Raw genomic sequence first — 25,304 nt, forward strand, 5'->3', positions numbered from 1 at the left:
ATGAGAGCACAATGGCCTAATGTTTGGAGACCGTTCAGTAAGCCTCTGCATGCCATGGCACACATGCATCTGGGGTACCAGACAATAGAGGCCCCCACTATCTGCTTCCTTTACAGAGCAGAAACAAGTAAATACAGAGGTTCTAAAATCTGGGTAGGTAGGGGTGTGTGTGTGTGTACATATACTGAGAGTCACCTTTTCCAATACACATAATAACCCCATTCTACAAAGGAGAAAATTGACCAAAAGAGGCTAAACCACTTATCTGGTGACACGCAGTCAAGCAAACAGTAATCCCAGGCTGACTGTGACTTGGTCCCAGGTTGCTAAACACACCTTGTCTTCCTTGGGAGAAGAAGAAGGGTAGGAAGCACAGAGGACAGAAATGATTGGCAACTTTCCTGGCTGTCTTTTCCAAGTAGTTTTCAATTAAATTAAAGGCAAGACACTTGGCTTAGACTGGGCTGTTCAGATACTTTCCCTCAGGGACAGCTATAAGAGTCACAGTGGAGGGATAAGGATCTACATAGTGGGTGCAGACATGGGGAAACTATGAGGCAGGGGTGACTGCAAACCAGGAGCTCATGCTGCATCTGGATATAGGTGGGGAGGCAACTAAGGATCTTAGACATTACATGCAAGCTTAAAAACCTTTCAAACATTCAAAAAAAGAAGAAAAGCTGCAATTCCTTCATTACAATTCAAGAAATAAATTCTTCAAGCAAAAACCATCCTTTGGAATACAAAATGTCTTCCTTACAGATCTCAGTAGTCATGTATCTCAGAAGCCTGGAAGACAGACTTGAATATTAGCTGTACAGTCTGAGAACTACTACTCTAGAAGACTTAGTATTTGATAATAGCAAAAGAAAAGAACTGTACAAACTAGAGTGGAGAGAAACAGAGTTGTCTTTTCTTTCTGGCATCTTTTTCCATCCTTTTTCTCCCTTCAAGGTACCTATGGGGTACATGTAGCTTCTCTTTGTTGAGAGGCAAAGAAATGCCCTGTGATATTTTTGCCCCCAAACTGTAAGCCACTAGCTTAGCTGCCAGCTCCACAGATGCTCCAGCTTCCCAGTGTGCCTGGCTCTGCTGCCTGAGGTTTCTCTAGTGTACACCAAACTGAATGTGTTCCTAATTAACTAGCTTCAGAAACACAGCACCTTCAATGTCAAAAATACAAAGTCTGAACCTCGGCAGGAAGTCTTAAGACTGCAAATGTCTCATCTAGTGGAACCTTGCCTAATGTAATGAAAGGAAGCAGGAAGAGTGCAAAATTCCAGAAAGAAAAAAAGTGGTCACTCATTAATGTGTCCAGAGCATGGGCTGACACAGGAGAGAAGCACAATATTTAACTAAATCTTATTGACTTCCCAGGTCTTACATTTAAGCACATAACTGACCAGTGGCCATGTGTTTGTTTCAAACAGAATTTCAGAACCAAAATCCCAACAAATGAATTAGCAAACAGAGTCAAACAACTGTGAGAAAAAGGTGAAAATAATCCTGACAGCCAAAGCCCTTGGTGTAATTTAACCACAGACTGTTTTCTGAAGAGGAAACATTCTCTAGAAACTGGAATGCGTAGGTTTTAACATAGCGCTCCTTTAGTGTACATGAGAGCCTGACAAAGATGAGAGAAGACTTATGAAAGTGACTTTGAGATGCCAGAAGGGACAGAGGAGGTCTCTCTCTTTGACACTCCTAGGTAGGCTTTGAGTAATTATGGTGTCTTCTAGAAAAGCAGGTTCGTAGCCAAGCACTGTTAGGCCTGCACAGTCTGTATTTAAACAACATTTAAAGCACATGCATTCTGCATCTGTGTAGCTTTGTGCTTTGCAGGAAAGTGAATCTGGACAAATAGCTTCATTTATTTTTTGTCTATTGTTATCAATTGCTTCCAACACCTCAAATGCTTCCCAGAATCTACATTTTTTTTTTTTTTGCTCTGAAAATATGTAATTACAAATTCTAAGTGGGGGTGGGGGAAAAAAAAAAAAAAAAAAGGAAGCCGCCTCTTTAATATCTCAATGTGGCAAGTACATAAGTGGGTAATTCTAGGTATGTTCTGAATATAATTTCTATTCTCTCTATAACTCAATTATTGCAGCTACTTATACATTTTCTTGGAGACCTTTTTCTTTGAGAAGGAACCCACCTGCCCATAATTAGACCATCTAACACAACTACTCTTATTTTTGGCTCATCCTTTTTTTTTTAAATGATAATTTTTTAAAATTTAAATTTGAAACAAGCTTGTTTTACATGTCAATTCCTGTTCCCTCACTCTCCCCTCTTCCCCTGTCTCACCCCAACCCCATCTTATCCCCTTTCTGCTCCCCAGGGAGGTTGAGGCCTTCCATGGGTGATCTTCAAAGTATGTTATTTCATTTGGAGCAGGGCCTAGGCCCTCCCCTGTGTGTCTAAGCTTAGAGAGTATCCCTCTATGTGGAATGGGTTCCCAAAGTCCATTTGTATAATAGGGATAGATACTGATCCACTACCAGAGGCTCCATAGACTGCCTAGTCTTCCTAACTAACACTTATGTTCAGGGGGTCTGGGTCAGTCCTATGCTGGCTTCCAAGCTATCAGGCTAGGATCAATAAGCTCCCCTTGATTAGTTCAGCGGTTTCTGTGGGTTTCTCCAACCTGGTCTTGACCCCTTTGCTCATCACTCCTTCCTCTCTGCAATTGGATTCTAGAAATTTGGTTCAGTGTTTAGCTGTTGAGTATCTGCCTCTGCTTCTATCAGCTACTGGATAAAGGCTCTAGGATGGCATATAAGGTAGCCTCTCCAGTATTGCTTAGATTCTTAGTTGAGGTCATCCTTGTAGATCTCTGGACATTTTCCTTTAAACCTATAATGGCTTCCTCTATTAAGGTAGCTCTTTTCTTACTCTCCTCTATTCCTCCCCCAAATTCAATCTTCCTGCTCTTTCATGCCAACCTCTCCCCTCTTCTCTTTCTCCTGACTCCCCCCATGCTCCCAATTTGCTTGGGAAATCTTGTCCGTTTCCCCTTCTCATAGCTTTTCTGGCAGTATGGATTGTAGGCTGATAATCCTTTGCTCTATGTCTAAAATCCATAAATGACTGAGTACATACCATGTTTGTCCTTTTGTGACTGGGTTACCTCACTCAGGATGGTTTCTTCTAGTTCCATCCATTTGCCTGCAAATTTCAAGATTCCATTGTTTTTTTCCGTGTTGGCTCATTCTTTCTAATAATATTAACCAAACTAATGGTTTCATATCTTTGAAATAAATTTTATGTATTTTATTGTTTTCTCATTTTTCCCATGAATGTTTTCCATCACTCTATAACTGTTGTGATATTATTTTAAAGGCTACATAATATTCTATTTAGCAAGGTGGAACATAATTTATTGAACCAATTCCTGGAATCAGACAATAAGTTGCTTCTAATTTTTCATTACTATAAGGAACATCATAATAAAAACAAACAAACAACTTCATATGTAATACAATTTGAATTCCCAGACAGAGATTACTAATTAAAGGGCTGGACTGATTTTCATCTACCTTTTGCTGTATCCTACACAGGTGTTTCCAGTGAGGGCACCATGGAGCCATTTCAGAATTACTGCAAGCACTGGAAACAGTCCATAAGATATACAGCATGGAGCAGCACAAGTGAACACTGAATAAGTGACGGTGAAGTCCAAAGAGGTTCTCTTCAGACCCATGGTGACTGGCACCCCTGTACTGCCTCTCCTCTCTCTGAGACAATGGCTTCTCTCCTCTTCTCCCCACTCTCTTTCTCTCTCTCTCTCTTTCTCTGTGTATCTCACCCTCTCTCCCCTTTCCCTCCCCCATCCTTCCTCCTATTGTTTGTGTTGGTCTCACTGTATAGTTGAGGCTGGCCACAAACTCATGGGAATTCTTCTAAGTCAGCCTTGTGAGTACTGGGATCATGTGCAGCTCAATGTTTTCTTGTTCATTCTAGGTCCTGATGGGCAGGTCACCAGTGAGTGGCGCCTATTCCATGAGCATTAGGAGCTCTAACTCCTGTGGCCTCTACACATCCATACTGTGGACACACACTCTTGGCACCTGTGTACTCCACTGTTCAGCAGAACTTTGGATCACTTTTTCCCCAGGGGTGCGAGCACACACGCAAGCACGTGTGCGCACACACATACATGCACGCACGCAGGAGGAATCAGTGATTTGTTGCCTTCTGACCATTTAGAATGGCACATTTAAATGATCCTTTCCTACTCCTAGGCATACATTAAAAGGGAAAATATGGCAAAATAAATTTGGAGATCTACTCCTAGAAATGTCACATCAGGAGGCCTACTTATTTGAATAATTTTCTTTATCCAAGTTATCAGTGTCCACCTTCCAGCTTGCTTGTTGCTCTCTAGAACACATGGATACAAATGCTTGTCTCACTAACAGCAATTGCACCTGGCTTCTATGTAATGTTCACAGGTCTTTAAAGACCAAGGCAGATCTCAGTGCCATTTTGAAGACAATTTAAATGACAATTAACACAACACACACAAAATCAACAACACTCATAATTAAATTAAAGCATTCATAATTTTAGCAGTTACGACTATGTTCGCGCATAGGTGGGCATGACAACTGTGTCATAACTGCTGTGTGGCTGACAGTGATTGTGGGATGCCATTGTTCATCTCTGAATAGCAGAATAGGGAATGTCTACACTGGCCCTTTGTTCTCTGGGAATTAGTGCACTACATGACTTTCTCAGTTATAGTCTGGGAGAGCACAGCCTACTCTACTCTTTCTTTCCTTCATTGCTGGTGTCAAGGCAATGACAATATAATGACCTTTACCAGACAGGTATCTTTATTTTGAATCCTAAGGGGGAAAGGAACTGATATTATTAAGTGACTATAACCCAGCCACTTTCATGCATTGCATACACAATTCTCAAGGCAACTCTGCAAGACAGTGCTATTATCCTCATTCTTGGTAAGGAAACACTCTGAAAGGTGGAACAACTTGCCAAGGTCACACAGCTGGGAAGTTCAAGCCAGGATGTGCTTGTGGTATCATGCTGAGGCCTTCTCTATACTTAGGCCAAAGGGAAGGCGTGGGTAACCAAGAGGCTCTCCAACTGCCCTGCTATGGAATCCAGCCTGGGACAGACTGCACAGTTCATCCAGGCGCATCCCAGAACAGGCACTCACTTAGACTGCAGTCACTAATGGTCCTGCTATCCCATCCCATTCATTATTACTGCACTTTTGTACTTTGTTTAATTCCTTCCCCCTAGATAACCAGAGCCCTCTTAATTATGTTCCCCTGAGGTGAGCTTTTACTAATTGGAAATGAGGCAGGTGAAATAAAGGAACACTTGGCTGCTCAAACACATAGCACACAGTTCCCCAGACAATGGGGGAGGGGTGGCTGGGGAGGAAAGCCCACTACATTTGTCTAGACATCAGGAAGAAATATAGCTTGGGACAGCCCAGGGATTTGGGGAGCCCACTGTCCCCTCTAATCCCCAAAAACCACTCAGTCAGCCTCATCTTTTTCATGTGACACACCTACCTTTGCTCTCAGAGGTTTGCCACTGTCATTCCCAATGCTCTTCTCAGGCAAAGGGGAGTCCATGAGGCTGCCCTCAGTTTGCTAGTTTGCTATTTTTAAAAAGCAAGTAAAGATCTGAAAGAGGCCTCACTCACTCAAACTTTCCCTTTCTTTCTTGTTTTCAGACAGACAAAAGGATAAATGCAATTTGCTTCACAGTTTTAAATTCTGCTCTAAATAAAGATGCCTGGCTTTATTAAAGAGGCCAAAGGACAAAGATGGAGAATAGACCAGAACAGGGACTATAGTTTATACTGTTGAAGAACACTAATCACTACAGCTCCGGTCTTCTGAAAGTAACAGAGTGATGACTCTTCAACCTACCATGGTGGCCACAGTAGCACAGAAAACTGACAAAAAGCAGTCACCATTAGCTGACTGTGTGCACTGATTCAGAGTAGGGCTGAGGCCTGGCAGTATATCCTATAGTTCTCATGACAATGAGGGACCATGAAAGCCAGAGCTCAGAAAAGCAGGCTCATCTTAGGAAGACACTGAGGTCATGTAGGAAGACAGCAGCAGAACTGAGATTGGAAGCTACATGACCTAGACTGAAGTAACACAGGTTCATCATGTCCCAGGAGACAAATATTGGCACTACTAAAAGAGATAAACTGGCAGAGGGAGGATGACCTCCTCCAGTCTACTTCCTGACACTAGCCTGAGATTGTGTCATGACCTCCATTCTCCACTCCACGTGTCTACATACCTTTTTCCAATGCCCTTCCATCACAGGAACCCTCTAGTCCCAAATGGCCTCTGAACTCCCAGGCATGTGCTATTCCTCTCTTACCTAAAGACCCACAGAGCCCAGGCTGCCATTTCTCAGATCACCCTAGTGCTCTCACATCTTTCCTGTGACAAGCTTGTGCCTGGCTCTCTTCTGGGACTAGATCATATACAAGTCCGAATGTTCCTCTTGATGTCAACAAGAAGAAAACAGGACTGACTCCGTTTCTTCATGTGCACAGTGGTACCATGTGGAGAAAAGGGAGAACAAAGACAGCTGCAAAGCCCAGCACAGAGCACACACCAGATACTAGAGGCTGCATGGAAATCCTCAAATCCTCTAACTGACATACTGTTGCATAGATTTAAAAGGCATTCTCAGAAATTCCCCCACAGTTACTCTGTGAACAGTGATAACACCCTAACCCTTACTTTCTATGGTCTTTTTACACTACCTAAGAATTACTTAACCCAGGGCTAGAGAGATGACTGAGAGGTTAAAAGCACTGGCTGCTCTTCCAGAGGACCTGGGTTTAATTCCCAGCACCCAAAGGGCAGTTCACAACTGTCTGCAATTCCAGTTCCAGGGGACCTGATACCCTCACACAAACATATATATAGACAAAACACCAATGCACATAAAAAGTAAAATAAATAAGAAAGACTTAACTCTTATTCTACATTAGGAATAAAAGGTTACCTTACTAACTAGAATTGACTGTTACTTTAAACTTTATATGTGTCAATATATATTGTTGCTGTCTTCCTCAATTGCATTCTACCTTTTTCATTTAGGCAGGCTCTCTCAATGGATTCCAGAGTTTGCCAATTGGGCTAATTTAACCAATCAGTCTGATCCAGGGATTTCCCAGTATTTGTCTTCTTGGGGCTCCAATTACAGGTGGTCCTCTGTGCTTGTTGGGTATTTATATGGGTTTTGGGGATCTGGACTCTTCATGTTTGCATGGCAAGTACTTAACCTGGTAAAGCCCTAATGCTCTTCTAAACAGTTATCTAAAGCAATTTATATAAACATGTTTAATAGTCTCCAAAGTAAGAAAATAGCTTAATCTCAGCATATGGGAGACAGAAGCAGGCAGATTTCTGAGAGTTCAAGGCTAGCCTGAACAGAGCAAGTTCTAGGACAGGGCTACACAGAGAAACCCTGCCTCAGTGTGGTGGGAGAGAAAAAAAAAAAAAAAAAAAAAAGAAAGAAAGAAAAAGAAAGGAAAAAGAAAAGAAATAGCTGCCAAGGGAACAACAGAAACCATAGTGATGTTACTTCCTGAGTTTCATGCTGTGATATTTGCAGATGGCTACAAATTGACTTCTGAGCCCTCTGGCTGCCAACCCAAAGAGGGAAACAGGACCAGAAGGTGATGTGTAGAGTCCATAAGATAAAAATAAACTACAGTCAACCCTCATATCCACAGGTCCTACATCCAAAGACTTAGCCAACTGTGTATCAAAAATTGCTCTAAAAATAAAATCTAAAAAATTCCAAAAAGCAAAACTTGAATTTGCTGTAAACTGAGCACTGCTGAGTCCAGGTATATAGAGTGCAGAAAGAGGCACAGCCTGCTGTTTCTCATGGTCTTGGCACTGCTTGGCTTGTAATCTTGTTCCTGTGCTGTGCAGTTAGGTCTGCCTCTATACTGTGTAGTTTTTCTGTTACTATTCCTCAACAAGACAGAATAACAACTATTTACATGGCATTACATTAGGTATCATAAGTAATCTAGAAATGGCTTAAAGTAGGGCTACATACACATAAGTACCACAGTATATGGAGAATTGAGCTTCAGGAAAAGCACTCTCTTGTGTCTCTACTGTGTGGTGTTTTTATAAGTTCATCAGTCTCACTGAGTGAACATCAGTATGTTGAGGCACAATACTGAGCTGGGAAAAGAGCAGAAAAAGAGATCTACTTGGTCCAGTCTATTAGCATCCTAATTAGCAGTACATTGAGGAAGCACATGGCTTCTGCAGGGAGACTTGAGGTACAGTGAGATGGCTGACAAGAGGACCAAACAAAACCTCACTTCATCTTTTTAGCAACTGCAAAAGGCTGGTTTCTATAAATTACCGAAAACTCTGTGGATCAGAGAGGTTACATAGCTTGGCAAAAGTCACAGCTGGAGAGAGGCACAGACTACAGCTTGAAATGCAGAACTGGTGCAAAAGATTTCTAAGGGTAAAGGTATTAATCTTCCTTCCTGGTTACCAATCTGGTCCATCCTGATTTGTGATCAGCAGAAGAGAAGGGGGCCCCAAGAAGAGATCATTAACAATTCCAGATTGTAAAAGGAGGCAAAAGGGAGTCTATTTCCACATGCAGGAGGAGGCAAAGCACCTCTGACACTTGATAGTGTCCCTCTTCAGCTCCCTGGGGTGGCCAGTGCTGGCGGTGAGGGGTGGGGAGTGGGGTGGGGTGGGTGGAGATGCTTTCTGAGAGCACTATGCCAGTGATCCTAACTGAATGAATGTTTATTACAATGATTAAGTCTCAGATGAAAACATGAGAACTCAACATCAAAGCCTGAAGAACTCTGCTCTTTTGTGTCTCCTCAGTCTACCAGAAGGACTGAGAAAGCATCAGGAAGGCTCCATGGCTAAGACCACAGTAGCAGGACAAGTTAATCATAGAGGGGAAGGTCAAGAGACAGGTCTATCTGCACCCACAGAGAATTCAATAAAAACCAGGACAGCTAGAGTTGGAAAGTCTCAGATGGTAGCTACCAGCAGCCCATGAAACCCTGGTAAAACTGTAGGCACGAACAAGGTACAACTTAAATAAGGAAAAGAAGTTTATGGAGAAATAAGTAAGTACTAATTGAGTACTAAAAACACAAAAGCAATGGTTAAGCCTAATATTTTCTCTTTGTATTTTTCTAGTTCTAGGACATCCCACATGACAAGATGCTTAGCAAACAATGACTTGTTTAACCTAACTTCTTAGATAAAATGTTTATGTGAGACAAGAATCTAGAGCTACCCTAGTGCTTCTACTATTGTCCCTGGTGCTAATCACTGTGGGGAAAGAGCTATGTATCCCTAACACTTTGTCACAAAGTGCACTGAGGCACTGCAGAAGCATCCCTTGTTCCCTTGTTCTATGGTCTGTGATTCCTGCCCTCCCCTTGTTCCCAGTGATAGGCCCAATGTTGCTGCTGTAGAGACTCCAACATTATGCCTCATCAGCTCCAGGGACAATCACATCAGAACACATCATGAAAATACTTGAAAATCAGGTCAGGAATGCGAAGGTAAGTTGAAGTCAGAGCTGGCTGTTCCATGACACTGGGACAAGAGAGGAAGGCGTCTGTCTTCTACTGAGGGCAGCAGGTGAGGTTTGGAAAGCGGAACTGGCTGGCTGCATCCAGAGGTTCAGTAAGGAAGCAGAAGACCACTGCAGTGGATGGGAGGATGCCTTAGAGTATAGGTGGGTAAGCCAACTAGCTCTATCATCCAGCCCTGGAAGGCACTTTCCTTTGTTCTCTAACTCTGCTATGACCTGAAGAGGTGTTTCCACAACAAGCTTGGCTTGTGTTGAGGATTAACTCCTCAGTTTGGCAGTGTTTGATGGTGGGGCTTACTGTTGATGGGAGAGCTCTTATGAGTAAATTAATGCCAGGTCTCAGGGAACTAGCATGGTGACTTTGAGAGCAAGCTGTTAGAAGGTAAGGGTCCCTCTCCTGGTCTTGCCCTTGCCCTTCTGCTTTCCTGTTTTGTACCACAGACGCTTAGCATACACCAAATAGATGCTACTGCAATGAAAGTTAAACTTCCAGAACTGTGAGCCAAAACAAAACAAATGAATCAGAACCGCCCCCATTCTCTTTATAATTTATAAAGTACCCAGTGTTGGCTATTTTGGTATAGCAAAAGGAAAGGGCCAAGAAAGACCCCCTAGCAACATCAGGAAGTAATGCTGCTGAGGCTGGTGACTAAGATTTGCCATGCCCCAGCATCTGCAGGGCCCATGGTCTGTTGCAGACTGCTCATCTCTGTACAGCATGGCTTTTTGCTGTATATCCTTTCCAAAGGTTAAAAAATTATGACAGAAATATATTATCTTACTAATGCCAATAAGAATATATTAACACTGCATTGGAATTAGTGAATTTACTTATGTTGCAAACCTTGGAACCACATAGCTATAAAATACACAGTCTAGTGAATTAGATAGTTATAACATACTGTAAGTCACTCAATTATATACTTTCCCCCCTGTAATTTATTACCATAGGAAGAAAAGTTTCTTTCTTTACTTATATTTATGTGTGCCTGTATATACAGGAGCCTGTGGGGGCCAGAAGAGGAAGTCAGACCCCCCCCCCCTGAAATGGATCTACAGGTGGTTGTGAGCAAATATGTGGATGCTGGAAACCAAACCTGGATCCTCAGAAAGAAATCCAAGTGTTTTCAATCCTTGAGGCAGCTTTTCAGCACCAACTGAATATTTTCAAAAGTGTAATTCTGTGATACACAAGTTCTATTTTGACAGAAAACCAAAACTGAATGGATTATAGAAAAGTCAGTTTTCTTATATAGTCCACTAAGTACTGAGACCCACAGAATCTGTAGCAAATACAAAAGCCCTGCCTCTTCCCTTCCCTTTTGGCCCAGAGGATGGTTCACTCAGACATGCAAGGCGGCTCCTCTGATGTCCACTGGCACTTGGTGTTTTGGTGCCAATGAAGGGAGGGCTCAGTGACCATCAGTACCTATCTTCTTTCTGCCCACTTGACACTGGATTCTTAGTAGTAAACAGGAAGATATAGTTACCTATATTGTAGGCAATGATTTTGAGGCAAAGAAAATGGGTCTCACTCAAGCACACTCAGTTACCATCACAGTTTAGACTCAGAATTTCAATTACAATCTTTATTTCTTTCCCACTCAGGTTATCTATCCAAATCTCAAGAACAAGTTCAGTTAAACCTTTGTTGAGAATTTACTTGAAATCTAGTTTCCCTTAGTTCAACTAACACACTTTTGTGTGCACATGTGTGTGAGTGCACAAGACCCAATTTCTGGTACACACCCAATTTCTCTATCTGCCTGAATCTGAAATTCTGGACTTCTTCCTCACCCATCATCTTTTTTGTAGACTGTTCACATTTGATGCCTTTTTGGAGGACTTGACCCTCCTCTAAGTCCCTTGCCACTTCTTACCTTAAAACAAGCAAACCAACCAACCAACCAACCAACCAACAAGCTCCAATATCCCTCTCTTGCTGGGATGCCCAATTTTGCTTGTGAAGTAGTGTTTTCTCAGATCCAAAAGTGTCTATGAGTTCTTATCTTCCTATGCCTGGTGCCAAGTACATAGTAAGTATTTATGAGTACTTAATGCAACAAGGAAGCACATAGCTTTTGTGTACATGCTAAAATCCTTTAATACAATTTATGCAGCCAAGAACTGGGCACACAAAAGAGAATTTTAGCTAAATCTGCCCATCTATTCTACTTCCATCCTAGTTAGGTGCTATGAACTTAAACTGGGTTTTGTTGGAGAGATTCCTCCCCACTCTCATACACACACACACACACACACACACACACACACACACACACACACTCACTCACTCACTTCAACAATATAGACATCAGGATAGTCTTGTTAGTAAGAATCTACTATTTAGGGAGGAGAAACTTCGTGTTAGTAGTAATGATTATTCCTTTTGGTAAGATTGCCATTTTTACTAAGTTGATCCTACCTAAGAGCATGGGAGATCTTCCCATTTTCTGGTGTCTTCTTTAATTTCTTTCTTTAAAGCCTCAAAGTTCTTGTCATACAGGTCTTTCATTTGTTTTGTTAGTTACCCCAAGATATTTTATGTAGTTTGTGGCTATTGTAAAGGGTGATGTTTCTCTGATTTCTTTCTCAGCCCCTTTATTGTCTATATATCCTGCCACTTTGCTGAAGGTGTTTATCAGCTGTAGAAGTTCCTTAGTAGAATTTTTCAGGTCACTTATGTAAACTATCATGTCATCTGCAAATAATGAAAGTTTGACTTCTTTCCATTTTGTATCCCCTTGATCTCCCTTTGTTGTTTTATTGCTCTAGCTAGAACTTCAAGTAAATGAAGAGATATGGAGAGAGTGGACATCCTTGTCTTGTTCCTGATTTGAGAGGAATCACACTGAGTTTTTCTCCATTTAGTTAAATGCTGGCTGTTGGGTTTCTGTATATTGCCTTTATTATGCTTAGGTATGTTCCTATTATTCCTGATCTCTCTAAGACCTTTATCAGGAAGGGGTGTTGGATTTTGTCAAAAGTGTTTTCAGCATCTAGTGAGATGATCGTGTGTGGGTGATTTTTTTTTTTTTTTAGTTTGTTTATATGATGGTTCACATTGATGGATTTTTGTATGTTGAACCATCTCTGCATTCCTGGGATGAATCCTACTTGATCATGGTGGATGATTTTTCTGATGTTCAATCCCCACCAAAATCCCAGCACAATTCTTTACAGACTTTGAAAGAATAATACTCAACTTTATATGGAAAAACAGAAAAACTCAGGTTAGCTAATTCAGCTCTGTACCAAAAAAGAAACTTCCAGAGGCATCTGGATACCTGAGGTATCCCTTCCTCTTAGAGCTCTTGAGGCTACTGGCCTCTGGGATCTTGCACCTTCACTAAGCCATCTGCCACTCACCTGCTGTTAACCCATTTCTTCTATCTTTTTGGATATATTCCTCATGATGCTGTATAACTGTCTGCCTGTCTACTTATCAGTCAACAAAGCTAAGTAAATACACACCACACACCTCCCAACTTGTGAGCAGACACGCAGCTGTCCTACTAAATTAAATAAAAAGAAAAAAATGACTATTCCTCCTGAGTAAGGGAGTCTGGGGGACTCATTCTTCTCAGAGGTAGTAAACAGGGAAGCTAGGGTCAAAGCCAGGTCCCATATCCTCCATACTATCAGAACTATTCCACTTAGTTACCAGTGATTTATCCTATGTGAAGTTTCATGGCTTCAATGATGATGACTAGGACTAGAAGAGACCCAGCCATGCCTTCCTGATGGCTGTAACCCACACAGACTGTGATATCAGATATACTGAAAAGTGTTTTTTTTTTTTCCTTATAAGTTTCCTGGCTAAAATAGAAGATTCACAGGTGTGTGTGTGTGTGTGTGTGTGTGTGTGTGTGTGTGTGTGTGTGTGTGTATCTGTGTGTGTGATTCAGAATTCACATGCAGTCCAGGTAGCCTAATACTAGTCAGCATCTCTCATAGAGAACCTGTACATCACTGCTCTGGGGTAAAAAAATGGATTCTAAAATACCAGGAAAATGGAAGCATTTGACAAAATCAGGTGTAAATTATCTGACCCACACAGACTCTATTTGACTTTTCAGTTCAATAATAGGCTTAGAAAGCATTAGCAACTTGGCCCTTGACCTGTCCTCTGAAGTGGAAAGATGAACTTGTTTTCATTTGCCTTGAAAGTATTTTACTATCCAAGTATGTAAACAACTGCCTAGAATATGCCAAATATACAAATTCAGCTTAGGGCCAGTTTGTAGAACTTCAGGCTATTTCTGAAGGAAGAAGGGAGGAAAAGTTAAGCTTATGGACAATCCCATATGGCTTTTACTGGGACCCAATCAGCATGGTTCTTGTTACTTGTTAAGGACTCTACAAATATTGTTGAATAAACATAATTAAATAACAACAACACAACACCTATAATAAGTAAGATGTCAGTCAACAAGACTAGATGAGCTTTTTCACAAATCTTGGTGGTAGCTACAGCTCATTCTCTGATACTGGAAGATACTAGTAAGAAAAGCTTTGGCAACAGAAGGCTTTGGCCTCCAAGTGAAGTGTCCATTGTTTCTTAGATGAGTGACAGTAGTTCAGTCTTAACCTCTCTGAGCTTCAATTTCCTCCCATATATAAGAGGGTCAATAATTTATAGCTCAATTTTGAAATCCTACAATGGTGTTTAGAAAGGGCTCGCTACACACACATTCTCCATAGGTGGTGAGGGCTATTATGAAAGGTAGTACTGACCCTCATCAGCAAATTAATCCTTCTGTGCCCAGATAGAGGGCTTTCCAGGATGGGCCAAACTCAGAAATGCCATCAGCTAAGGTAGACAACATTCTCATTCTCACTTTCAAAGTCAGAGGAATGGTACAGATCTAAAGGAACCAGTAGCACATGTTTTTAAATATTCATAAGGGCTGGAAATGTCTTACTCCTTCCGTTTTCTCTGCCATCTGCTTTTGTTTCTTTTCTTTTCATTCTTATGCCACAGCTGCAAATGAAAACAACCATACAATAACTCAAGTTAAATACAAAAGTCAAAATAAAAACAATCTCATGGGTAAAAGAGAAAATGAGTTATAAAGTTTGTCCCTTAAGGCAACAGAACCAAGAGAAACATTTGATGTCAGCTAGACCTTCTGGAAACTAAAACTCATGTCCTGTGTTTGTGGTAATGGTGACAAGAGCAATCACCATTAAGTAGGTAGCCACTCTATAATACCTGGTAACTGTAACTGGGATTTACCAGCCACCCCTCAAAATAGGTAAATTGCACCTATTTTCCAGAAAAAGACAGTGTACATCAGAGTTTAAATAAGAGGAGACTAAGATTTGAGTCCAGATCTGTGTGAGTTCAAAAACCTAAGTGTTCTCTTTCTACTCCACTACCCTTTGTCAAAACGGGGAAGGGACAGAAAAAAATTAATTTGGGAAATATTTAAGGGAAGCCATTTGTACTAAACTGATTTATTCAGATAATTAAAATTTGTGATTATAGCTCTAATTAAAGTTAACTCAGATAATTGGTTGTTGTATTTGTGAATGTGCAATTAGAGTCTTCCACATAATTGCAGGGTGCTCAGCATCATCCTTTCATTTATTAACTGCATGCAAGCTACCGCTTTGCTCTTCTAGCTTCTGTTCAACCAAGGGCTGCATATAGCTTCTGGGGTCCCAGGAGTCCAAGGAGCATGACCTATGATGCTCACAGCAGGGGACAGGTTCAGCCCTATTTAACATGTCTTTGTCCAGAGGTCAATGAATATCTCATCTCCAAGTGCCATGTGACAGGCTTGTGTGGCCAGCACTCTTGTCCTGAAAACTCCTAGCAGCATGTACCTGAAGAAAAACTGGCAGCAGCAGTGGTCCTCATGTGTTAATTACACTTGTGAAGTCTATTATGCATAGAAAGGGCACCTGCTGGCAGTGAAAATGACTAGAATCCGCCCTTCCTGTGTGGTGAGCAAATTGAGAGTTCATTTCTACAGGAGATAATAGTTTTCAGATTCCACTTGTGTATCCCCTGCAAGGGGATGTACTTGACATTTAAATCATCTGCAGAAGAACAAACCTCTTTCAAATTTACATGTTGTGGGCTCCCAGCCCTTTGCTTAAAATGTTAGTTATCCCTGCTGGCTCTGGCCACCAAGGATTCAACTCAAGGATCTCAATAGACTAAAGTAATTATAATTAACACTGATTCAATTTTCATGACATTTTTACTTTCTGCCCAGAGCAGTTACATTAAACTAAGATGATCAAGTCAGGCCTTGACTGGAGTACCTGCTTTCTACTTCTGTGGTCTTTCCTTTCATCATACTTATATCTTTTGGTTACAAGCAGATGCCAACCCCCATTGGCCTGAAATCATCCCTGATCAGATGTCACAAAATTCTTTGTGAAAACAAAAGACTAGGAGGAAGGCACTTACATTGTACAAGCATGAGGAGGACTCATCACAAAGCTATTTAGGCACCAGAAAATGCAGAGCTCAACTATGACAGGCTCAGCACCCTTCCTTGATAACTTTTCTATTCCAAGATTGAACTACAATAGAACATGCCTGTGGCTCAGTAGACTATGACACAGTTCTTGAGTACTGGAGTGAGAGATGACATTGGAAAGAGGATCTGGGACAGCCTTCACTGAAAATAAAACAAGACAGGAGAGGCAGTGGCAAGAACCACAACTGGCTATGGAAAATAACTTATTTTTGACGATGTTGTTGTTGCTTCCAAAGGAAAACATTCAATTATAAAAATTCTATTTCATTCCAGGCACTGGTGGCATATACCTTTAATCCTAGCACTTGAGAGGCAGAGGCAGGCTAATCTATCTCTGTGAGTTCCAGGCCAGCCTGGACAGGCTCCAGAACAGTACAGAGAAACCCTGTCTCGACACCCCCTCCCCAAATTCTATTTCATTGTAGAAACAATAGGAAATATAATTTAAAAATGCTGAAATACTTTCTTCTCCATCACAAGTCATTGTTAAATATTTTGATGTTTACAGATCTGAACTTTAGGACATGTATACACATATATGGTTCTCACTTATGATTGTGAGACTGGAATCACACAGAACACAGTGTTAATGCTGGGGCAAGTTATTAAACCTTTTGGGGCCTTGGTTTACTGATCCATGAAGTGGGGCTGATAATACCTGCTTTGCAGGGCTGTTGGGAGAATGGGATGAGATCACAGAGGTAAAAGAGATAGTCCAGTGACTGGGGCCTAGCAGACTTACCACTGGTAGCTGTTGGGTGTTTTTGTTTTTGGTGTGTGTGTGTGCGCGCGAGCGTGTGCGTGCGTGCGTGTGTGTGGTATTTTTGAGGGTCTTGATATACAACCCATGGGGGACTTGGTATTTGATATGTACTCAGGCTAGTCTTGGATTTGAAGCAAATCTTCTGTCTCACATTTTTGAGGACTAGGATTGTGCTACCACACACAGCTTAAATTTATAGTTTTAAAATAGCTAATAATTTAGCAATGTAACTTCCCAAATAATGATATGCTGAAGTTGAACTTTTTGGCAAAGGTGCTGTGTCAGTTCTCTGAGCAGCTCCTTGTGGGTTTGAAAACAGTCTGGGCTTCACTGAAGTGTGTGTATGTGTAAAATGAGTCTCTCTCCATGTGGTTTGCCACATGTCTGGAATAGGCTATTATGCATGGGGAAGGGCTTCTCCATGCTAACCAAGTTGTTCACTCTGTGAGGCTGTCTCTTACCTTCCCTAACCTTCCTTCTCTCTCCTTCCCCTTCCTTGAGTGTGCCTCATGACTTTGCTTTCCTTCTAGTTCCCTATCCTCTTCTCTTTGATCTTCTGTCATCTAAACAATGACAACAAACACTACCAGATGACAAACATGTTCTTACTGATGTAGTTGTCAATGGAAAAACTAAGAACTGGTTGGTTTAGAATGACTCCATGGCCTACACACTTTTGTAGGGAGAATAGAAAGAGTGGGAATGGGAGAAGAAAAGCTGATGTAATCCAGACAAGTTTTGAGAGGCAGAGTCCCAGTCCAGGTGGAGATGCTGGCTTTGGATAAATGTTTCTCCTTCCTCCAGGGACAGGAAAGGAAAAGAGAGGATGGCTCAAGAGTAAGAGGCCTTGGAATTCAGGCAGGCCACCTGGCTCCCTAGGCCTCACCTGAGTAAGAAGCCTTGCCTTTGATCTGACCATGATGGATGGAGAGAGGGACAGGGCTGAGAGTAGAGGAGTAGGGAGAGCTGAGAATGGGCGACACCATTTTCTAGTAGGCCCCACCTGTAGTGTCCCTTTGAAGTGTTTGTCAAAAAAGGAACAGACAGGAAGATGTTGGGGTACCCTCTTCTCATGCCTATAGTCAACACTGCATCATCTAAGTGCCCCTTGATGGAGACTGACATCTTGGCCTTGACTAGATGCTGTAATGTCTGCAACATAGCACAAATACTCATCAAATGAGAATGCTGTAAAGGTCCAGTGCAAGCAGGAAGACAAGCAAATCCAGTGGGATCAGTGAATAGGAAGGAGAGAGAGGGAGCTACAAGGAGGTTAGGAGGAAGCTGTGGTCACGACAGAGGGTATAAAAAGCAGGAAAAAGAAAGAGGCAATGGAGGGGCTTTCAAATGGATGCATGGTGTCAAGAGGGTGGCTGACAGTGTGTTTCAGGTTAATAAGTACTTCTACACAAGCAAGTATTTGAGAAGGATCAGAGGAGGCCCTCTCCAGGTAAGGGCAGAGATTTCTAGAAGCAAACCCAGATTCTCTAAGCTGTGCGCCAGGCTATGATGGACGTGAGGCAAGGACTTGGTGTTGTCCTCTTATCCCAGCCCTCTCTGTGCTATTCCATGGGTTCTCTGGAGGGAGGTCACCTCTGTGCAGATGACAAACACCATCAGTGTGGGTAGGAGGGGCTACAGTGTGGCTTCCAAAAACAGAAAATGTCAAGGACAGGGGTGGAAAGGAGCTGAGGATGTCTAAACAGATGGGACGTTGAGATGCCCATAAGCAGACAGCAGTGAAAAGGGCAGTGAAGCAGGTTCCTAGATGCTGTGTTAGGAACCAAAGGACATGGATGATTTGGCACCATGACATGGCTGTATGGACATGAGTCTCTGATCTTCACTTTGACCCAGGAACAGAAGTAGTAGTGGCTGATGGAGAGAGCACAACAGTCATTTCCTAGGGGACAGGAGACACACAGAACTTGCATAGAAGTGGGAAGCACTGGGGTCTGAAAATATTGCTGAGGAAAGTGGGAACCCCAAACATACCTTGTTCCTTCCTGTTTAAAAACACAAAACCCCTCCTACCTGCTCCATAAGGGATCAAAATGGAATCTAGACTAGGAGTATCTGGAAGGCATCTTTAATGAGGAACAAAGTATAAAAAGACATGGCAAACACAACGTACATACAGTTCCTGATCAATCAAGAAACGCTCTACAAGGCTGGAGAGATGGCTCAGCAGTTAAGAGTTCTGGCTGCACAAGACCTGGGCTCAATTCCTCAGCACCCACATGGTGGTTCACAACCACCTGTAACACAAGTCTCAGGGGATCCAATACCCTATTTTTCTGGCCTGGGCACTAAGATACATTCAGTCAACACTCATATACATAAAATAAACAAATACATACAAATTTCAAAACAAACAAATGAACAAACAAACAAAAACCCAGGGATACCTTTAATCCCACTTTGATGCCAGCTGGTCTATAGAATAAGTTCTAGGGCAGTCAGGGCTACAAAGAGAAGCCCTGTCTTGAACCTACCTCCCACTCCCACAAAAAAAGGAAACAAAATACAGTCTTGTAGAATTCATACATCTAGCATGAAACTAGGAGAAAGTGTGACTAAGAAAATCCACCAGGATCAGAAAGATCACCATATGAAGAAGTGGGCCAGCTCACTCAGCACTGCCCTCATGTGCATGTCTTTGGTGTGCATGTGACTTCCTGGAAAGAGGCTAAACCTAAAACATCCAAATCAGGGAGCCCACAGATACCTCTAGGCCTCTAGGCCTCTAGGCCTCTAGGTCACAAGGTGGCTAGCTATCTAGATGAGCCTTTTCAGACAGAGGATTGAAAAACAAACAAACAAAATATTAGGGTTGACCAATCTCATTAAGTATCTGATCATAAGCAAGGGCCTTTCTCCTGAAGCTCATTTCCGGAAGATACCAAGGACCTTTTTGACATATGCACCACAATCCCTTAACAATATCTGCTGACAGAAGCTGTTCCAAGACAATGCCTCTTAATGTATTACACCAAAGAAAAAACATTCATAAGGTAAACAGATTCAAGTCATCACACAGATCATCCCCTCCAGCACACTCCTGAAGGCAGTAAGGGTGCTTGAGCAGGCACTGCTCCTCCCATGAGCCATCCATCCCTCTATGGTGTGTTTCATCTCAAAAATATAATTATGTCTGAACAACTTTGTCTTGCAGATGAAGAAGGAGAATCTCAGGCCAATGATGCATGGACACCAAGACTTCTGTCCTTTCTTCCACTAATACATGCTCAACAATGAATTCCTCAAAAAGCTTCAGAGGAGTATATGTCTGGATGCAGTGATACATTGATAATCTCAGCATTTAGGAAGCTGAGGCAGGAAGACTGCTGTAAGCTTGAGGCTGGTTTAGGATATATAGTAAAACAGAAATGAACAGAATGAGGGAGGAGGAAGTCTGTGAGAAGTAAAACAAAAACAAAGAAATGAACAAAAAGAGGGAAAACAAAATCAGAAGCCCAAAGCACAGCTAAGGGCAAGTCTGGTGGGACATGACTGGGAATGGCTAAAACCCGAGGGACCCTGTAGATTCCAATGGGTTCTGTTACCCGTTTCCAATGTGTCTTAGTGGGAAAAAGCACACAATTTCTTGGTGTTTGGCTTCTCTACAGTGAGAAGTGCTAAATGCATTAGCTATTGTCTTGATCCCTTCAGAATGTCACAACATAAAGTACCTTGCTGTCAAGTGCCTCAAACCCTGTACCATTTAATTTAGTGTTAACTACAGCAGCAGTTACAAGTTAAAGCTTTACATTCTCAGATTACTCCTGGAAGAGGAAGTAAAAGACAGGGTCTTGAGCAGCCTTACCAGCAGTAGTCCAGTAAGTGTGGGGGCAGCACAGGGATGTACACATGCTGCCAGTACATGGGGTAGAGCATGGCAGCTGAGCCGTGGATACAGGCAGTCAACTGTAAAAGAGAGGAGTAGAACGTCAGATCTCAAGCAAAGTTGAGGGAGGCACTGCCAAAGTTAAGGATTCAGAGTCACAGTAGAGACAACTCCAAGTCATATGTGCCTTTCCCTGTCTAGTGACTTTCTCTTCAAAATGGACATTTTACGCCCAGTTCCCTGATTATAAAGCTAACATGAGACTGATTATAAAGCTAACATGAGGCTAGTGGTAGTGCTTGCCTTGTATGTCTGAGATCCAGGTCCAATCCCCAGGACTATAACATCAATAAAAAAGGAAGGAAGGAAGGAAAGAAGGAAGGAAGGATAATGAATGACTGAATAAAAGACTTTAAATAAAGCTCATGTACATTTAGAGTGGAAATTTAAGAAAATGAAGGTGATAAAAAGCCCTGGCACTTTCTGAAGATTAACATTTTTAGGGTACTGTACATGTAAGTTAAGCACTTGTAGTTTCTTTTCTAATGAAACTAAAATGATTATAAATATGTTTTTCTTGTTTATATTGACATTATCTGAAGAAGTACAGCCATTCACTATCTTCAGTGTATGCCTCATACCCATTTTGCTACTCTCTATCATGGAGTTACACACTTGTAATTGGATATATTATTTCTGGGTGTAGACACCAGACCTAACCTCAGCTTATGGCTATATCACGGTACTCAGCAGGCAGAGGAATGTAGGCAAGGATGTGTGCCAGTGTAACTGATAGGGCAGAGACTTGCACTGTCACACAATAACTAAACACGGTAGGTCAAGTTTAACTTCACTTCCATTTCACTTTTATTTTCACCCCTCTGATTAGCATGGAGAGTGAATATTTTCTGTCATGTTTCCTTGACTCTATTTCTTAGGACTGTTACTTTCTTTATGACTTCTAAAAGGAATGCTGCTATCTTTAAGTTGATTTATAAACAAGCACTGAGGACTTGTAAAGAATCATTTGATGTGGTGTTTTTGACAATACTGCCTTCATTTTCCTCAAGTCTCCGAGAGAAGAGGTTTGAATGCCACACTCCTTGTCCAAGGAAAGACCTCCAAAATTTCTGCAAGCATTTAAGTCCTGAATCCATCTGCAATTAATATGGGCTTTAGACTTGAGGTGAGAATCTACTTCTTCCACGTAGTTGATCCATAGATCTGGCATCCTTTCTGGGCTTACCCTCCCCCATTTCTTTCAACAAGCTCTTGTTTTGAATTCCTTCTCTTTATTCTTTCCTTAAAAGCTGGAGATGGCACACAAGCAGTAACTGGTACAATTAAAAATGGATAGCTAAAGGTAATGAAAAGCAACATGATCTCTATAAAATTCAATAAAGAGACAGGATGTAACCCTGCAGACATAGCTACTAAGTGACAACAGCCAACAACATGTACTTCTGTCTCTTCTTCTTTATGTTTCTTTGGTTTCTAGGAAGCCTGTCACAATGAAGCCTTTGGTTTTGTTGGAAGCTGGTACCTGTCCTTTGCTGACAGAAGGACATTTATGTGGTGAAAGAGTGATGTGCCAATACCCAGATGTTAAAAGAATTCCAGAGATTAGTATAACATGACCAGCTTAAACTGGATATGCTGCTGATGCTTCAGTTTTGTGAAAGCTATGTATTGAAGGGTTCTATGCCTCTCACCTACTATTTTCTCTAGACCTCATTTTTTAAATCAGGTACATGTGAGGAGTAGACCCAGGGAGTGTGGAAAGCTGTTCCCAGGCACTGAGGTCCCCAATCACCTGTCCTAGTCTATTCTGTAGGTTCTCTGATAGAGGCAGGTGCTGCATAGATACAGATTGCTATGACCAGTCTCTGGTGTTTGGAAGGATGAACATAGTTGGTGGTGTGGAGTGGAGAACAAATCACCTTTACTCTAATGGTACCTGAAAATCAGGTTGGAGGGTTACAACGGCCTTGAGGACCAGCTTTTTTGCTCATCTTTAACCAACTGCCAGACCATTCTTGCTGATGTGTTCATTACTTCTTGCTTGCAAGCCTTTAGGGAATGCCTGTGTCAGTCCTGGTCTACCTGGGAAGTAGTATCTCCAGCCAACCTCAACTGCCTCCCCAGCTTATCCTTGACACACATCATTTGCAGAGGTAAAGGAGTTATGGACCTCTTTCTGTCCCTCATCTCTTTAACCTTCTAGGGTTTGTTCTGTAAGCAAACACTTCCCTCAGGCCTCTGAACAAACTCTCCTCTCCTTTCTGAAGTCTTACCTTGACTCTGGACTACTGAACTGGAACAGACTAAAGTTTGTTCACTGGCCGTTAAGTACACCAAGACCCTATTTTTTTTTTTTTCATCTCCACACATCTCAACTGCATGCATCTAAGCGCTTCTCAATGCAGTGTGCACCCTGAAATAAACTAAAAACAAACAACCCAGAGTCCTATTTAGAGTATACTTACAACCTAAAGATAGCTAGTAGCTTGGCTTACATAGTAAGAACATACAGCATTTCATTAGTTCTACAAACTCATATTCCAAAAACAAGGACAAGCTCAGACATACAAATATACCACTTTTGGAAAAATTGAGTGATTCATCCATTGGTCCACCTATTTGTGCATCTATCCATTCATCCAATCCTGTAACTATACTGTAGCTTCATATCACATTAAATAGATAAATTTAATAGCTAAAATTAACTTTATAAATATACTTATAAATAAGTGCTGCAAAATCTATTTGGTACTAAGGTAACAGCATCACATGAATTTGTCTGTAATTAGCACAAAAGTTATTCACTAGGATGGTTTTATTTGAGGTGGGACTTTACTCTCTGTTGGGCTAAATCTTATCTCCAGGTATTATTTTTGCCATTATTCTTTAATTTCCAAATAAATCTACCAGATTAAATGAAAAGATTTTAAAACTAGTTATTCTTCATTAAAAACAAACAAACCCAGAAGCATTTACGGTGCTCTATCATTTCATTAGAGGCTTTCTAAGGCCAAATCTCCACAATTTAGGTAATGCACATTCTCCCATTTGATTAAGAAAACAAATAAAGTAAGCAGGCAATTGTTTGGCTCTGTCCCAAAATACACCCATTCTGTGCACCCTTAAGAACAGTAACTTAGGTGACTGCAGTGAGGGTCTATGTATCTACAGTGATCCAGAAATGATATATAAAAATTCTATGGAGTATCCCCAGATACTAGGACTCTGAAGGACTACACTCATTCCCTATAGGAGGCAAATTTTTTATGTAATGAAAGTATATAATAGGACATATACTTTAAAAAAGGGTGGGGATTATTGTGAATATTTAATTAAAGTGCAAGTTGAAAAAAAAAGATTCTATCAAATATCTCACTTGGTGGGAGAATAGAAAGATAGTATGTGTAAAATTTGCCCAAAGTCATTAGTCACAATGAATATTCATTAGAAGCCAATTATCAATCCCATTTAATGACACTCCGAAAGATTTTGCCCTGAAGCAGCTGAATAGTCTAAGGCTCCAGACAAAACTAGAGAAATTATATAGCCAACAGCCAGTCTAGCCAGGACACAGTCTGTAAAATAAACCACTGGTGGGTGGTGGTGGCACTTTAGAAAATTCTGTCCTCAATTAAAGGTGCACAAGGTCAGTTACATCTTAGAGCTTTATATATGGCTCTGCTATCCTGTGAGGCTGGGGAAAGGAGAAAGAATGATGTGGGTAGGACATGAATGGGGAGTGATAGATGATATAGGTGAAAGAAATCACAAGATGCCATTTGTACTCTCTCTCTCTCTTTGGTTTGTTTTCAGTTTAAGGTATTTCTCAGAGACAGTAGATAGACTGATAGTTAAATAATAAGATTCCAATGTTTCATCTAATTCCTATGGTAGCCTGTAACTGTAGGATTAAAAATAAGACTGCATTCTAAAAGAAAAATCCCTGTAATACATGCAGCAGGCACTGGAATAGGATGGAGGCCCATGGGAAGCCTTGTTTTAGAGGTATGTTCATGTGGTTGCTCAGGCACACTCAACTACACAGACAAACAGGGAAAGTTAGAGGTGAAAGACCTCACCAGAAGCTACAAAGTGAAAAAAAGACAGAACTGGGACTCTCATAGAGGTCCTGTCAGACATCAAATAAATTAAATTAGAAAGCATTTTTGGGTCTACCTGGTGCCATTGCTATACAGAGAGTTCCCTGTCTAATTATATAAATCCTCATTTACCTTGTTCCTAAGTGACGAAATATCTAGGGCAGAGTACCAGTAACAGGAAGTAATCACTCTTTTTTAAATAGGAAAAAGAACAGACAAACTTTATTACATGGTTGAGACATGGGAGTGTTGGACTAGAAAAATAATCATTTGAAAAATCACACATCTGATCACTTCCTGGGGATTAGTCAATTAACTAAGGTGTCATAGTGACTTTAATGCTTGGGGAATTCTACACAAGGAAGTAATGACTGCTTGTTATGGAAAGGTTTATATCTCAGCCTGGACATATGGATCAGAAAGTCTTGCTTTCTGTCATGTTCCTTCTCACACACTTACAA

At 41.3% G+C, this 25,304-nt stretch overlaps 1 protein-coding gene across 10 annotated transcripts in view; it reads right to left on the reverse strand.

Annotated features, from left to right (window-relative positions):
• The window catches only part of Dennd1a (DENN domain containing 1A), a 467,485-nt gene that overhangs the window by 176,825 nt on the left and 265,356 nt on the right, over window positions 1-25,304 (reverse strand). For all 10 annotated transcript variants that reach the window (XM_051185345.1, XM_051185350.1, XM_051185346.1 and 7 more), the window contains one exon: window positions 20,702-20,802. In XM_051185345.1, the coding sequence (XP_051041302.1) occupies window positions 20,702-20,802 (101 nt within the window). The remainder of the gene's footprint in view (window positions 1-20,701; window positions 20,803-25,304) is intronic.

This window comes from Phodopus roborovskii, unplaced genomic scaffold, assembly GCF_943737965.1.
Source record: "Phodopus roborovskii unplaced genomic scaffold, PHOROB, whole genome shotgun sequence".
Taxonomy (NCBI): domain Eukaryota; kingdom Metazoa; phylum Chordata; class Mammalia; order Rodentia; family Cricetidae; genus Phodopus; species Phodopus roborovskii.